This window comes from Biomphalaria glabrata, chromosome 13, assembly GCF_947242115.1.
Source record: "Biomphalaria glabrata chromosome 13, xgBioGlab47.1, whole genome shotgun sequence".
In the NCBI taxonomy this organism is placed as follows: Eukaryota; Metazoa; Mollusca; class Gastropoda; family Planorbidae; genus Biomphalaria; species Biomphalaria glabrata.
The window spans coordinates 2,278,704-2,297,053 of NC_074723.1; the positions used below are offsets into that span (position 1 = coordinate 2,278,704).

The 18,350-nt window shown below is 38.0% G+C and overlaps 1 protein-coding gene across 4 annotated transcripts in view; it reads right to left on the reverse strand.

Annotated features, from left to right (window-relative positions):
* The window catches only part of LOC106055879 (short transient receptor potential channel 7-like), a 141,328-nt gene that overhangs the window by 68,480 nt on the left and 54,498 nt on the right, over positions 1-18,350 (reverse strand). For all 4 annotated transcript variants that reach the window (XR_008774432.1, XM_056008497.1, XM_056008498.1 and 1 more), the window contains exon 2: positions 14,601-14,807. Coding sequence is in view for 3 of the 4 variants with exons in the window: in XM_056008497.1 (XP_055864472.1) it covers positions 14,601-14,739 (139 nt within the window). In the remaining variant the exon portion in view is untranslated. The remainder of the gene's footprint in view (positions 1-14,600; positions 14,808-18,350) is intronic.

Here is an 18,350-nt window from a genome sequence, read left to right on the forward strand (position 1 = left end):
GTAACACCTTTAGTTAAATCACTAAATTTAGAAAGCCTTAGGAATAGAAGACTCAAAAGTAAAGTAGCAATTATACATAAAACACTGAACCATAATCTTCAAATACAAAAACAAAATTTAATAAAATACTCTGAAAGACACAAAAATTAAGGTACATTCCTCATCCCATATGCTAGGACAAATTTGTACAAATACTCCTTCTTCCTTAGTGCTATTAGAGCATGGAATGGGTTGCATGAACTAGCCAGGAAAACCAGTGACTTGGCAGAATTTAAGTCATTGGTTAATATGCATGACTGAACCATAGGACGTAATCATCTTCTTTTTTGAAGTAACGTCTGTATGTATAATATAAAATAAGATAAGATAAGATGGAGTGAGTCCTCGAGGGAGCAGTACAGGTCCAGGATGAGAGAGAGAGACAGTAGAGTTTAGTACGGCAGTACGGTGATTTACAGTGTAGTCAGTTTATTGTGCTGCCAATTGTGTCGTATTGGCTGTTATTTATTTATTGACTCATTAAAGTATCACGTTATTTTGGAACTCTTGTTGTCAAGTTCTTGAGTTAGATGTGCGGTGTTGAGCAGTGTTTACATCAGCCCTGATTGGGAGAGAGAGAGAGAGATCGTAACAATAACATAAGATACATTTTATTGGTCCAAACAAATGGAAATTTAGTTTGACTACAATTATCCACCTCAGCCTGCAACAGAAACAATATAGATGCAAATACGAACAACTTCTCGGTGACCACAGATGACCTTGCAACAATGGGATAAAAGTAAAGAGAATAGTAAAGTTCCCTATTTCAGACCTTGTGGTCTATAGGGCAGATGATATAAAGGTCATCTGATTCTGTGGCCTACGGTTAACGAGGGTGTCATGGGGCCAGCACAACGACCAACCGCTTTTACTTTTCCCCAACTAATTTCAGGTACCCATTAGAGCTGGGTGGACTCAATAAAAAAATCCCAGTCTTCACCAGGATTCGAACACGGGACCCCGGATTCAGGAGCCAAGCGCTTTACCACTCAGCCACTAAAGTTTTTAAATTTTTCTATTCCAGCCTTAGTGCAGAGGACACGACCACTTCGTTCATATCTGGTATGACAGTTGACGATTGTTACAAAGATTATTTCATCTCACTCTGGCACACAGATATTGTACACGTCATTTCTCCCACTTCCCATTCTTGGATCAATTTGAGAAACTTTGCAAAATTATTTATTATTGATGACAACAACCGATTGAAATAACGATCAATTATTTTATAAAGTAATCGTATTTTTTGTTTTGTTTCATATAGAGACAGTACTAGTTAAATCGGAAATAAGCCTTGTGTAGGTCGTTGTCTAAACATTTTAAACTAACAAATTATAACCATAAAGTCTTCAATTTTTATAAGTACTTATATAGCTCAGTGGCCAGCGTACGATGTAATCATCTTCTATTTTAAAGTAACGTCTGTATTTTATAAGATAAGATAATACGGATATAGTTCGCCCATCGTTGTTCGATGATGAAAGCTTTTGTCATCCAGGGGGGGCTGAGTGGGCTGAGGGCTTTGCACTGGGGTTTTATGCCTCCTCATGTGGCTGGTGAGACCTATGTGAGCTCGGAATGTTCGGCTGCACACTGGGCAGGTTATTCCAGCTGGAGCTAGTGTCATAGGCCTTTTTTTTTCCTCTGACGCTTTTCTTTTGCCAGCGCTGTTCTCTTTTCCTCAGCAATTTGTGCGCCAGTTTTCACAGCGCGACGCCATGATGATCTATCCTGTGCCTCTGTATTCCAGGTGGCTGGGTCAATGTCGAGGGTTTCAGAGAAGCTTTGAGGGTGTTCCTAAAGGATTTTGTTTATCCACCTTGTGAGCGCTTTCCTTCCCTTAATTGGCCATACAGGAGTCGTTTAGGGATGCGGCTGTCTTCCATTCTGCAGATGTGTCCTGCCCATCACAGCTGGGACTGCATCAGGATTGTGTGGATGCTTTGCAGGTCCGCTCTTTGAAGAACTTCAGTATCTCGTATTTTGTCTTGCCATTTGACATTCAGTATTTTTCTTAGACATGACACGTGGGAGTGGTTCAGTTTTAGGCATGTTTCTGGAGCATAGAGCAATATAGGGAGGATGACAGCTCGATAGACCCTAGCTTTGTGTTTGAGGTGATACCCCGCCTATTCCAAACATTTTAGACAGTCTCCCATAGGCTGTTTGGAGCTACAGACCAACGACCGAGTATCAACAGTATGGGAATGTTGCACTTTTTTTGTTTTAAATTTACTACTTTATAACGCCGCAAATAGGGCGGCTTAACGAGTGTTAAAAAAGTAAATGTACTTTCTGTTATCGTGAGGACAAATGCTAGACGCCCCGCTCAATAGGTGGCGTGCAAAGCGAGATGGCGTGTCTGCAGAATCGACTACACATACAGTATTAGGGTAATCGGATTTCTGCTCCGCCTAACAATACCAGAGAAACTCGTCTTTCCTGTCGGACTTGATTCGATTACTCTTCACCCGAGTTCGCTAAAAATAATTGCCTTACAACTGTTGCGATTGGTCGTAACCTAGCAATGGGTTTGTCTCCCTTCTTCAGCAGACGTGGTGTCGGTGTACAGTCTTAGCAGTGGAAGGATCAAGATGTAACAACAAAAGGGTCACTTGAAAGTATACAGCTATAGATCATTTGTTTGTAATTCTTAGTCTTTACCCAGCGGCTACTCACGACTGCTTTAACAAATCTATATGTATGTACGCTCAGGGCCGGTCCTAACTTTTGCGGGGCCCTATGCGAAAATGATCACGCGGGGCCTAGCCTGGGTGGGAATAAGGATAGTATGTGAAATTAAGATTTTGTATTAGTAAAATAAATTCGACTTTGAATTTTATTCATTCTTTACTAAGTGTTGGCGTTTTCCGCAATGAATGACACCCACAAATGAAAATTGTGTATATTTTTAGGAGAATTTCCTAAGTTTTCAGGAGATTTTAATAAATTGTAATAAATTCAGGAGATTTTTCAGTAATTTTTCGTATATATTTTGCAATTTAATAATTACACCTAGAATTAGCGCGGGGCCTATGAAAGCGCGGGACCCACTGCGACCGCATTAGTTGCACTGGCCTAAGACCGGCCCTGTGTATGCTAAAGCCCAAAATTAATTCTCCCACTTGCAGTTGAGGAAAACAAGAAAATACGAAAACGTTTCATGAGTGAAACCGCAGCCGTTAAATTTACGATTTTTTATTCGCCATTTAGACGCATATCGTTGTCTCTCTTTGTAAAGTTGTACGGGCAACTTGCGTCTGGCTTAAGAAAAATCGGTCGCCCCCAACTCCGTTGCGTGGATGTGATAAAGCGGGATTTAAAATCAGTGAGCATTGATACTGACCATTGGGAAGACATAGCCTCAGACCGCACTAGTTGGAGAGAGACGGTGACCAAGAAAGCAATGGACAGCGATAAAACATGGGCCTCGATTCTTGAAGAAAAGCGTGCCACACGGAAAATGGCCAGCTCCTCTACCACCAAAGCGAAAGCCACCTTGACATGCGATATATGTTGAAGGGAGTGTCTCTCGAAAATAGGGTTCCACAGCCTTATGAAAATGTGTTAGAGATGAACCATAGTCGTTCTACGACTGAAGGAGGCCAATATATATTGTAATGTACTAGTTTAGAGAGTAGGTTAGTTTTGTTAGTTAAATATACTGTCTATAGTTTTAGCGACGGTAAAAGTAGTGACGTAGTAAGACAAGACTAATGACGTAGTAGACTTAGGCGGACAAGAGACCAACATGGCGTTATGTTAGAAGTAGGTTGTGTTTTGAATAGTAGTTGAATAGTAATTAGATATAGCGACGTTTTAGGAAGACTGGACAGATTTCCCAGTGGTTAATAAAGTCTCATTTTATAGAACTTTGTAATGTTCTGTGGCTAATGTTAAGTAATAATTGATACATAGTCGAAGTCAGATTAGATTAGCCCACAACAATATAAAACTTCAAATCTTGCGTTAACGTTAAAGCAAAAATATTAAATAGCGTTTAATTTTCATAATTTGATGTACATTTACACAAAGTTAAAACCGAATTAACAACCTCGATCCAAAGATGATTTTTTAAATACTTGATTTAAAAAGTTGACTTGGTCTGAAAGCATCAGAGGGCCTTGCAAGTATCTCGATCAAAAGCTGAGAAGTCCAAGTATTAGGACTATTTTCTAAAGAGTTTGGGGGGGGGGCGTGCCAATAAGATGTAACAACTACTGACATTCAAGTGTTTTGGGGGGGGGGGCGAGAGGAGGGCGAGGTGAAAAGAGGAGGGGAGAGAAAAGTGATGAAGAGCTCACAGGCCAGAAGTTTTAGTGAAAGTGCACAAAAAAATAGGGAGGTGGGGGGGGGGGGTACGTACGCCTTACTTTCTACTTAATAGTATAAGATTGTGAAAAGTAAGAAAGAAGGAAGGAGTGCACGGCTAAATAAACAATAAATAGCCTGGAATCAAATTAATGGGCGGTTGGTAATGGAAAAGCTCCAGACCTTAGTTAACAGATGCCTACGCCGGATATTAGGAATTAGGTGGCCAGAAAAGATAACTATTATCGATTTGTGGGAGAGAACTTGACAAAAGCCCATAGCCCAAGACATCACAAAACGAAAATGGAGCTGGATAGGAGACACCCTGCGAAAACCAGCTACCAATGTTGCAAGGCAGTCACTTGGCTGGAACCCACAAGGAAAGAGGAAAGTGGGCAGACCCAAGCAAACCTGGAAGAGGTCAGTCATCAGTGAAGCTGAGGATACTGGAATGACATGGGAGCAGATGAAGAAAGCTGCTCAGAACTGAGTTCAGTGGAGAGGTGTGGTTGCGGCCCTATGCTCCCCTGGGAGTGCACAGGATTAAATCAAGTGGTAATGCTTGTGTTAAGTCAAAGTAAATTTCACTCTTTATAATAATGAAACATACTAATAAATAATGAAATAAAATAAAAGAATTTTTTTTTTTTAAATTACGTTGCATCTTAAAAGAATGCCTAACATAGATGTGGAGTATCGATATCTGCTCAAGTCCTCTTTCACCTTTTTTTTCTTTTAAATATTTTTCATAATAGGTCTTCAATTTTATAATTAATTTTGATATGGAAATGAAATGTAGTCAGCCTCGCGCCCTTCAGTTAAGACAAGGGCGTGTTAGTTCTTAGTGATTTAAAGATAAGTCCTGAGCTGAGTTTAAGTCTCTAAATAACATGCACGACTAGATTAACTCATGTTCACGCGTTGGACGTAATTATCTTCTCCTTGGAAGTAACGTCAGCAGTTTACAAGATAAGACAAGGATTTTCTATTTAGGGGATCCTTAAACGCCCCTGAGTTCACCCAACTCTAATGGGTACCTGAAATTAGCTGGGGAACGTAGAGGCAGTTAGAGTTAGAGGCAGTTAGGGTTAGAGGCAGTTAGTCCTTGTACTGGCAACATGACACCCTTGCGGCCGTACAAGTAGATGACCTTTACATCATCTGCCCCATAGATCGCAAGATCTGAAAGGGGTAACTACTCAGCTCTGAGAGGCAGCAACTACAGGTACTAGACTAGCTGGACATAGAGAATGCTGGTTAATCACTCGGATCTGACAGCAAGCATCTACAACCTACTAAAAAAAGCCTAGAAATTGTTTGTTTTAATTTAACTAAAAGATAAATACTTTAAAAAAAAAGGTTACTCAAAAGTGGACCATGAAATAAATGTTCCTGTAACCTTCTTGTTTAGCAAGAGTGTTACGTCTAAAACCAAAGTCAAACAAAAATCAACATGATATCATTTTATTCATATTTACAAAAGTTACATCAATAACAGATCTGTTTCTAAACATGTTTACTCTCCGATGCTGTGTTATTACGCTGCACAATTAAAACTATTTTGAACCCGGACGTAGTTTGTCACCGCGCAAGAATTCTGTCTTCATTGACTCTCAAAGGTCACTCATTTAGAACTGTACTGTGTAATGAATGTTCCTGCGACCTTCCTGTTTTAACAAGAGTATAATGTTTAGCCCAAAACTAAAGCCATACTAAATGAATATACCATCGTTCTGTTGAGATTAATAAATGTTATATCAATAACAGATCTGTTTTTTTTTATATATTCTTCTTATAACATGTTTACGCTCAGATGCTGTGTCATTACGCTGCACAAATTAAAACCATCCTGACCCGGACGTTGTTTGTCAGCGCGCGAGAATTCTGTCTTCATCGGGTTTCAAAGAAAGATAATGCACCTCTAAACATGTTGTCCTGTTTCTCTATCGATTTGGTTTGTTTCCCTTGACTTCTCCAATCTGCAAGCCTTTAAGAGAACATTCTCTCCACCCCCTCCCCCCTCCTTTCTCCTTCTCAGACCTCACTCATCATCGTGTCCGAATCAATCTCCCCTCCTCCCCCTTTTTTTCAATGTGTCACATACGTTACGTTGTTGTTGTTTTTTTTCCCCTTCCTTAACGCTTTCTCTCCGTAATTATTTACCACATTCTGATGGAATCAACGTTGGTATCGTCGTTTAGGAGAGAAAGAGTTCTCCGTCTGTTCCATTAAACGTGACAAGATAATGAAAGGGGACCGCAGGGAAAATATTTTGTTTGTAAACAAGACACACTCTTAGAAGTCACTTACGCTCTCTCTCTCTATGTCCCAATTCTGAACGTCCATGATCTTCACATTGATGGGATGGCATGTTTTCATAATTTGTGCACAAAGCTTCTATCAACTCTGTCTGTCTGACTGTCTGTCTGGGTACCAATTTCGAATACGTTATTTCTCATAAGTCTCATTCTCGGAAGAGTTTAACCTTTGCACAATTATCCATTGCTCCTAACAAAGCATTCATTAATCAATCAAAAAGCTTTAGTTAATTAATAGTGGTAATTATGTTTTTTAAAAAGGAAATAAATATTACAGTATTGAGATATATGATCGTAAATGCGTCGCTCTTCTCCTCATAAAATCTTGATTTTTTTTAAATTTTATATTTTGCTAGTTTTTTTTTATTATTATTATTTTTTTTTTAATTGCTATAAATTTGGCTGAATTGATTATGTTAATTCTCCAGCAGTTCAGTGATTCCACTCTAAGCATGAGTTCAAGATCAATGTCTCTTATCGATACACTCAAAGTTTCCAATCTTTAAATAAACTTTTTGCACTGCATTCTAAAACCATTCCCAGGACCTGATTGAGATATCATTAACACACACTTCGGCCTATCTCGTCCACACAAACATATAACGCGCACACATTCTTCTTGCAAAACTATTAAGTTTTCATTTCTGATTCTTCATTCAAGCCATCGATACCAAATATTGAATGGGTCAACATGAGCAAATAAATCGTGGGGGGGGGGGAAGGGGCAAGGAGTAGGGGGTCAGTGACAGTTATCGTAAAAATTTGGGCATTTCCTTTAAGAAAAGGCATTGTCAAGATCTCGCAAGGCGGTCAGAGCCTGTGGGAGGGGTGGGTAAATATTATCAAGGAAAGGGGGAAAGGAGGGGGGTGGATTAATACGTTCATGATTTTTCAAATCCAATCAGATCGTCTGCGTAAGCCTTGGCCTGGATGAGTAATGTCCCCTGTCCTTCGATTAGCTCCCCATGCCTCTTCCTCCCGCTGCCCGAGACACAAACACACTTCCTCCCAGGCTCCTCTTTCCTTAAGAGGTTGTTTTTTTTTTTACTTGAGACTTGAGGCTTGAGGAGGAGGGAGTGAGAATGAAAAAAAGAGGGGGGTGGGGGGAGGAGATGTGTGTGGAGGAAAAGGGGGGCGGGGGTCGCCCCAAGGCAAAACGTTGTAAGATTTGGGGAGAGAACTCACGGGGGGATGTGAAGATATGCAGAGTACTGGAGATGTGAACTGAATGAGTAGAGAGAGGAAGAGGAAGAGAGAGAGGGGGGGGGGAAGAAGAAGAGAGAGAGATGGAGAGAGATAGAGAGAAGATGATAAATAATGATATTTTTTTAAAAAACGTTAATTAGAGTTCACAGAGAGAGAGACAGAGCGAGGAAACAGTGAAAGAGAGAATAGAGAAAGAAACGGGAAGAGAATGAGAGAGATAAGAGAAAAAGATAAGGAGATGCATAATGAAGACTGAGAAAGCATGACGAGTAGGTCATAGACGGTGAAATAACGAGAAAGAGAGACAGAGAGAGAAAGACACCAAAAGAGAGATTGAGAAAGAAAGAGAGAGAGACACAGATAAAGAGTCAACGAAAGACCCATGTACTCCGTAGAAAGACAGAACGAAGAGCTGCTGCAGAAGAGTCAGCAAATCAATGAGCACCTAGGGCGTAGCTGACCCTCGGCCAGGGCGTTAGCTTACAAACGCGTAAAAGGTCACGTGACTAGGATCTGACCATTAGTGACCAGAGGCCCGAGGTTCTTTAATGGACATTGAAGCAACTGGAAGACACGACCACCACAGACATGACTCACTATCGCCCTAGAACAGGAATATTGGGGGAGGGGGGGAGGGGTAAGTTTGAAGCAAGTTTGGAAAGAGGCGACTCAGATGTAGTCTTGTCCTACTCACGCTTAAGTGCATTCTATTTGTCACTCGCTCTCCTGCAGTGTAGGTCGTGCTTATGAATGGAGAATATATGCAAATCTGTTACTCTTCGAGACCAACACTAAGGCAATAGGGAAATCCCGAACAAGCTCCAAGATCACACACCGGGAAATCCCTTTCTCCCTGAATAAATAAACAAGTCTCCCACGCGAGAATGTTTACAATGTTAGTACACTCAGTTCAATTGTTGGTCAACTGTGTCAAATCTAGGTCATATTACATTGTGCAATACAGTTATCACTTGGACATTAACCCTTAAAGTGCTGAGCTGTTTTACAATGAGTGCCTAAAAAATGGAGGCTAAACTACCAAACGCGCCTTAAGGGTTAACATGAAAATACAAAAGATAGTCTATTGATTTATTACGTAATCAAATTAACCTTCAATTTTGTGTTTCAAAAGCATTTTTACATAAATTCGTTCCATATATCTGCGAATTCAGACGTCCTGACTAACTTTATAATGCCGTTCATTTAACAAATCGGGTAAACCCGTTTTAATTGTACTTTATATCCTATTCATCTATCGCTCGATCCTTTCGCTTTTAATAGATATGAATGAATCGGCTTCGGGTAAACCCATTTTCGCAAAACTACTTTTATTTTCGTAGCGAAAGAGAAAAACTTGAAAGGATCATTAGCTTAAGTTTAACATACATCTAAATCCAATCCACTAGATTGGTAAACACAAACTAAGGCCCGCAGGCCGCGGGTAATATCAGGCTAGTACGTTATAAAAGAAACTAAGATAAAGGCACATTTCTTATTCCATATGTAAGGACAAATTCTTACAAGTGCCCTTTCTTCCCTAGTGCATGGTACGAATTGCCTGAATAAGCCAGGAAAACTAACTAAATAAATAAATTATAACTTTTATATAGCGTTACTTTCATGCTTTTAGCATGCTCAAAGCGCTATGCGGGTATCTGGGAGAAGGTTTTTCCGTGCTGTCCGGTGTTGACCCTCAAGCCCCCTTCATAGGTAGCCAAGCCAAGTCAAGTTCAAGCGTTTTTAGCCTCTTGACCACGCCACTAACGACTCAACAGAGTTTAACTCTTTAATACACATGCACTAGATAATGACACGATACGAGTAGGACGTATTAAATGTTCTCATTGGAGAAACGTCAGTAATTAATAAGATAATATAGCTCTTGCTATCAGCATAAATAAAACGGCGAGAGAAAAAAAAATTCAACATTAGTTTGTAATGCTTGATTCGACTAACTAATTAACTAGTTAACCCCAAACAAAATTTAACTCTAGCACACTAAACTACGCTTTAATTTTGACCACAATTGTGCCTTGCTGAAAAGTGGCCACAGTAATCCAGCCTCTCAACTACTTTAAAGTAAAAAAAAAAGGACCGCTCAGAAAACAAAAGTGCATCCTGCAAGGCGGACCAAAACAAAAAACAAAAAAGAAATTCTCATAGCCAATACCAGAAATTGAAGCCATGCTGAAATCAATTCTTTCACTCAAATCAACAAAATCAACATATAGTAGTGCGTCGTATTTTTTTATGTTCTTGATTGTAAGACGTGCAGATAATGTTGAATAATTGGAAGAACTTTCTAGAATCTAGACAGCCTTAGGTGAGAAACTTCTCCCGAGTCTTAATTCAATAAGCTATGTTGTTGTTCTGTGTAACTCGAGGGAATAAATTATCTAACATACTGTGTGTGTTTGTGTGTGTGCGTGCGTGTGTGGAGGTAGTCAGCAGCTGGGGGAAAGACAAACATGAGAGAATTTCTTCAATAAAATAGAAAAATATGACGGGATGTGAGTTTCAGGAATCGTGTGGGGTTGTACTGGAGGAAGAATTGCTAGGACTTAAGTCTTAGGAAGAATTGGTTTGACTTTTATTTTAGGAAGAATTGGTTTGACTCTTGTTTTTAGGAAGAATAAGTTTGACTTTTGTTTTAGGAAGAATAAGTTTGACTTTTATTTTATTATTTTGACTTTTAATTTAGGAAGAATTAGTTTGACTTTTAATTTAGAAAGAATTAGTTTGACTTTTATTTTATTTTTATTTTGACTTTTATTTTAAGAAGAATTGGTTTGACTTATATTTAGGAAGAATTGGTTTGACTTTTATTTTAGGAAGAATTGGTTTGACTTTTATTTTAGGAAGAATTGGTTTGACTTTTATTTGAGGAAGACTTGGTTTGACTTTTATTTTAGGAAGAATTGGTTTGACTTTTGCTTTATTTTTATTTTGACTTTTATTTTAAGAATAATTGTTTTGGCTTTTATGTTAGGAAGAATTGGCTTGACTTCTATTTTAGGAATTTTTTTTTTTTTTCAAGGTTGTTTGGGCAAATTAGAATGTTGATGTCTTTTGTTTTTGTTATTGTCACATTACCACTAGAGAAACTTTGTATTGATTTGTGGCGCATGTTTTAATTTTATCTATATCTATAAGTTTTCAAAATAGTACTGGCGAAATGTAAATATTCGCTCAAGGTGATAGCTACTTAAAAAATGGACTACTTTTTGCAAATGAACGGTCATTACTGTGTGATGAGGCTGGCGAGTTCCAGTCTATATATTCATGAGGTTATTGTTTGGTGTTAGAGAGAATGTTTGTGTGTTACAGAGAAGTTATTTGTCATGCAGATTAAATGTTGAAGATAGCCAGGCAATGTAATGACCCAGCAGAGTTTAAGTCTTCAATTAACATGTACTACTAGACTTCACACATGGATACGTGTAGGACGTAATTATCTTCTTTTTTAAGCAGGAACGTCTTTATTTTATAAGATAAGATTCAGATGATTAGGATGTCTTACATGTTATCTTGTCTAAAGTTTATTTGAATCGCTGGCTCTTTGAGCACCCCCCCCCCCACGAGATATGATGATTTATAGAGAATAAGATGTTTCATGTGGAAATCAAGGGGTCACAGGGGCATCATGGGAAGAATAAAATCTCGTTTGCGAGATCTGTCCACATGGTCAAGTAGCAGAAGTAGCCATGTCTTTGAGTTGGATTGACGTTTTATGTGGTTGATTTATTAATAAAGTAGCAGTCGTGTACTTAAGAATATTTCATTGGATTTTATGTGACAAAATATGTATGTCTTTATGGCTGGATTTGCCAGCTTAATGTGTATCTTATTTTATATTCAATAAAGTAAATGTCTGCTATTAGAGGAGTTCATTGATTGCTGTTAATACTTGTTGTGCTATGCTAATGGTAGTAGACTTCATCATCACTCCTTTGAGTTCCTCATGGAACATAGGGCCTCGACAAAAACACGCCACTCTCCACGGTCTCTTGCTAGCTTTTTTGATGGTGTCCCAGCTCTTCCCGGTCTTCTCTGCTTCTTCAAGTACACTGCGTCGCCATGTTCTTTTTGGTCTTCCTCTGCGTCTTGTTCCCTGGGGGTTCCACTCTAAGGCCTGCCTAGCTCTGTTGCTGGTATCTTTTCTGGTATCTTTTCTAAGGGTGTGACCAATCCATCTGCACTTCTATATTTTTCTGTCCACTCATCTCCCACAGTTTGATGTTTTCTACTTTGTCATACCAGTGTATTTTAAAGATACTTTTTTCAGGCATCTGTTGATGAAGGTCTGTATTTTTTTGTTGTTGTGGCTTCAGTTGTTCTCCATGTTTCAGAACCATACAGGACCGCCTTGTCATTAGAGTTAAAGATTCTTAGTTTAGTCTTGTTTGAGGTGTAGGGATATTTCCAGGTTGGTTTTAGCTGTGGTAGTAGACTTGCGAGGTAAAAAGTAGTGCACAATTTCAAGAGAAACAAAACATCTTTTAATTTCATTAACAAACACAGGTAAATGTCACGTAATGAGACGTTACCCCCCCCCCCCACTTCCCACCGTTATCACTTGTCGCCATCTTAAGGGTTTTACAGTAAATAAACTCTACCTTGATATAACGCTATACTGAGAATAGTCACTGGATAATTTCAGTTATGAAACAAGCAGTCACTCTGTAAGTCAGTGAGTGAGACAGTGTCTAATACATTCAGTCTTATATCAATATTTTTAAAAAAAGAAAAAAATGTCCCATTTCAGACCTAGATATCTATAGGGCAGATGATGTTAAGGTCATCTGTTTCTTTGACCAACGGTTAACGAGCAGGGTGTCATGTGGCCAGCAAAACTAGCAAACACCTTTACTTTATCTAACTTAAGTCAGGTACCCATTAGAGTTGGGTGTACTCAGAGGCGCCCTTAAAATCCCCAAGTTCAATATTACAGTCGTCGCCGTGATTCGAACCCAGGACATCATGTTCGGAAGCCAAGAGCTTAATGGACCTCATTCACCAATCGTAAACAAACAACATTTAGTCACGTGATCTTATTGATAAAACAACGAAAAAAAACTGTCACGTGACAACCATCATGAATTAAACATTAGATCGTAAATTATATAAAAGAGATAGAGCACCACGTGGCTAAATGTTGTTTGTTTACGATTGGTGAATGAGGTCCATTACTTGGCCACCGCGTTGAGATATCAGTATATAAGTCACTCTATATTTTCACTATTGTGAAAAGACGAAAGCTTAAAACCTTTAGCCACATTACAAGATCTACGGGGCTCGCAAAGACCTTCCTTGAGGGAACAGTGCCAGGAAAAGAAGAAGCAGGCAGACAGAAAAAGCGATGGGAGGACAACATTAAAGAATGGACAGGCCTGCCATTGAGAGAGGTTCTAAATAAGGCAAAAAAAAAAAGGGAGGAATGAAGAAAGACGGTCGACCAATCTTGCCTGGTGCCCCAACGGTCCAACAGACTATGGGATATTAGGATGTAAACGCGTGGGTGTGACAGAATCTATCTCTATAAATGGACAACGTGTCAAACTTACTATAGATTTTGGTTATATGAATAATATTGATTTAGTCTATATAAAGTCGTGTAATACAATGAATTATGTGGTGTCTACAAATATGAATATAGAGTCTATAAATCATTTAATATGAGTGTTGCGTTTATCTGTTAAGTCAATTACAGATTTCTGAATGCTTGATGCAAGGCAGAGTGCAGAGAGGAATGTAGTAAGACGTTCGTCAATCTTGTGTGGTGCCCCAATGGTCCAACAGAATAAGGGATAGATTAAGCTGATGCACAAATTATACTGGAACAAACATTCATCCTGACATAGCCTACAAACATAACACACAAACGCAAATGTCACACATGTAAATATAGAAGTGACATCTTTATACGATAACATAAAGTTGACTAGAGTTGTACAGAAATGTAATCATAACACAGTTACCATGCTGTATGTGTGACAGGATGGACTCTTGTTGTGTATATCGGAGCTACTCCTACACAAACCCTATATCAACTCACTGTCTGTCTGTTCGTGTTGTCTGTCTAGTACATATTTTGAACACGTAGTTTCTCCTACACCCCGATTATCGGATCAAGCTAAATTTTGCCACAATTATGTTCCTAACAAGACGCAAATCAATTTAAAAAAAATGAACCAGTTAGTTAATTTAATAGTGGTAAGCAATTAATTTTGTTTAATATTGAAAAGGGGTAATTAATATAACATATTTATAATGTAAGATTATATACATGTGTATATGTTTACACCATCCCCTTAGAAAAGCCTTGCTTTTTTTTTTTTACTTAATTTGTTTATTTACTTTTGTGATTTGATTTGGTCGGTAATGGAATGTGGAGTTCTTCCCTTTAGAAAAGCCCCCCCCCCTTTTTTTTTTCTAAATATCTTTTAAATTTTTTTCTCTTTGTGGTGTGAGTTGGTCGGTAATGGACAAGGAATGTGGAGTTCTTCCCCTTAGAAATCGTTTTTTTTCTTCTAAGTATCTTAAATTTTGTCTCTTTGTGGTGTGAGTTGGCCGGTAATGGACAAGGAATGTGGAGTTCTTCCCCTTAGAAATCGTTTTTTTTCTTCTAAGTATCTTAAATTTTGTCTCTTTGTGGTGTGAGTTGGCCGGTAATGGACAAGGAATGTGGAGGTGGAGGTTGGTGTAGTACCTAAATCTACTGACCTTTAATCACGTCCAAGTTCCCTATTTCCGCCGCCTCCAAGAAGACCCGCTCATCCTCCGTTAAGCCAGCTTGGAGGCGGTCGTGGAGGATTCGATTCCGTTTTTTGTCCTGGAAGTAAGCCCGCATCATTTCGTACATGGTCGCTGATTGGTTGATTGTCACTCACGTGACCACTAATGACGTATCTCTATGGCACTTTAACTAGCCTGAAAAGAATCCAAGTTTAGAAAAAATGATTTTAAATCATGATAATATCTATCATATAAAGCAGAAAGTAAGGCGTATGCATGTATGTGCGTATGTATGTATCTATACTATAAAACATAAAATAAGGCGTATGTTTGTATGTATGTATGTATGTATGTATGTATGTATCTATCTATTTATCTATACTATAAAACAAAAAATAAGGCGTATGTATGTATGTATGTATGTATGTATGTATGTATCTATCTATCTATCTATCTATCTATCTATCTGTCTATATATCTATCTATCTATCTATCTATCTATCTATCTATCTATCTATCTATCTATCTATCTATCTATCTATCTATCTATACTATAAAACATAAAATAAGGCTTATGTATGTATGTATGTATGTATGTATGTATGTATGTATGTATGTATGTATGTATGTATGTATGTATCTATACTATAAAACATAAAATAAGGCTTATGTATATATGTATGTATGTATGCATGTATGTATGTATGCATGTATGTATGTATGTATGTATGTATGTATGTATGTATGTATGTATGTATGTATGTATGTATGTATGTATGTATGTATGTATGTATGTATGTATGTATGTATTATGTATGCATGCATGCATGTATGTATGTATGTATGTATGTATGTATGTATGTATGTATGTATGTATGTATGTATGTATGCATGTATGTATGTATGTCCCTGTCAAGAGCAGGGGGTGTGTAAGATGTGAGATTGTGTGAGTGTTTGTTTTATTAGTTGTGAATGGGGAACTGCCTTAGCACGGGATTTTCAAGGAGGGACAATAGGGTTTCTAGCGGTCAGTCTAGTAGTTGGAGAGCTGACCTGGTCTGAGTAGGGTGCTTGTAATTGTTTATCCGTTTTTATGCCTAGCGTGAGGAGATGTTATATTATTATTCTTGCTTTGTGTGTGGGGATAATATTTTGTGTGGCATTGATGGCCTATGTTAATTGAATCTAGTCTAAGCGCCCAGTAGTATTTAATTTGGGCACATTTAGTGTTTTTAGTTATTGATGATTATTGATGATTGTGTATTCAATATTATATGTGTAACTTGCAGTAGGCTGTAAATAAATACTAATTTTATACTCCTTCGTTGAGTGGTACTTTACAATATTTATACATGTAAAGGTCTTCATGTGAGAATCATACCCCTACACGAGCTATAAATGTATTGAACTAACCCAAGTCTTTTACAGTCCCGCATAGAAATCAAAATCGTTTGACCAATCTTGATAAAACTTGGTATAAATGTTTCTTGGGTACTAACTGGAAAAGTAAGGTACGCAAAATATCCCCAAAACAAATTTTAAACTTTTAAAAAAAAAGGTTGCCCAACTTTATGAAAGTATTATCATTTCCTGGATCTAGGTCATATAGCCATGTTTACATGAGACTCTTATTTTACCTAGTTTTATACTTTAATACATGAACATATAAATTATAGTTTATACATTTCGCTTTTCAATCAAATTAACCTTCAAATTTATATTTCTAAGCATTTTTACATACATTCGTTCGCTATTGCTGCAACTTAGCCCAATAGTTCCATTCTTGATAGCGCGCACTTCTAAATATAGATACAAGCTAATGTTTTGATACAAAAAAATGGACTTAAGTCGATTAGCTATTTTCAACTCCATTGATAATATTTGTATATTCACGCATTCATGCTTTACTAATGGACCTCATTCACCAATCGTAAACAAACAACATCTAGTTACGTGATCTTATTGTTAAAACAACGGAAAAAACTGTCACGTGACAACCATCATGAATTAAACATGAGATCGTAAATTATATAGAAGAGATAGAGCACCAGGTGGCTAAATGTTGTTTGTTTACGATTGGTGAATGAGGTCCATTAGTTATAACATTATTATTTTGTTTCTGAAATACTATATTAGTGACTATATCAGTGATACGCAAAATAAAACCCGCAGGCCGCGGGTAAAATCTGTCTAGTTGTACCTAAAAACCAAATGATTACACCAATTTTATCAACCCACTCTGTATGTCTGTCCGTCTGTCTGGTAAATACTTTGTTCACGTTATTTCACCCACACTCACTCTCCGATTAAACTTTACTTTTGCACAATTATCAAGTTTCCAACCAGGAAGTTTTGAAACTGGCCAATATGCACAGGCATCTATGCTCTCCTAACACAGAGTAGACTAAACTGGGTCGGACATGTCACCCGCATGCCGGATGGTAGAATCCCGAAAGATACCTCATACGCTGAGCTTGTGGAAGACGTCGATCCAGTGCCCTCGCAAGACTGACCTATAGAGATGTCTGCAAGCGAGACATGAGAACCGCAGGCATCAAATAAAGTATGGGGGAGTGTCACAGCCTAGTTCTTGTTACAGGCGTGATGACGCGAATGTCTCTGTGCGTTGTAGATACCTCTTCTGGTACTACTATAATGTTCTCTGACTTGTTAACTAAATACTTTCTCACACGCACTAGATTTGCAGGTGCGTGAGAACACTAACATACTCTCCGACCTCAACATTTAGTATCATTAATAGACACAATGGTAGCAGACATGGATTTTATTATATATAAAATAAATCACAAAGATATTGGCGACTTCAGCCATCACAAAATGCAATCCAATGAAAAGAACAGCACACTACGTAATAATTACTCAGTGCTCGTATAATATACCTGAGGAGATAATAACGCTCCTCTATCTACCAGAGTCAAAAAACAACTGAGATGTCCACCTCGTGGTCAGTCCCCGACCAGGAGAAATCTCGTGCAGTTAGCACGGAATAGTTCAGTGACTACTTACTAGTCACCAAATATTACAGGGGTTCTAAAACTGATACATGACAGGGAGGAGATAGCCCAAGACCGGACAGCATGGAGACTGACTGTGTGCTGGTACGATCCTCTCAGAGAGCAAAAGAAACGAAGCTGCCTATAGAAAGGCAATAGAAAGTAAATGAAAGCTGCAGTATCAGCTAGCCATGAAACAGATGCATATACACGCACAACGCTTCAGAGTTGGTTCGGTTAGTCACTCCAGATTCTGCCCCGTCTCATGATGAAACCAAAACCATTGCCTTCCGAAACAGAACGAGCTATATTATATACTCAAAACGTATATTCTAATAAATAAATAGAGCATCATATTCTTAAAAGAAAATTTACAGAAAAAAGCAAAAAAACAGTAGGTAAGTTAAAAAAAAAAAAAACTTTTTGTTTGTAGCTCTAAGGTTAGGACAATACGACTTATTTTTCTGGTGGAGCTAATGTTAAGATTTAATCTAAAAAAAAAGCCATTAAAAAATACTTTTTTTAAAAAGACAATACCTCATTTATACAACTAATAGCGCGATTTGTTTTTCTCGTAATAACTAAAGAATGTTAGATAAAAAAAAAGAATGGAATATTTTTTACCCGACCTTTCACATCCAATGTTGGATCTACATCTAGACCTAGTTCTCTAGCCAAATTGACCCACTTTGTGAGTACTGTGACTCTCGCCTCACCGTGGAAC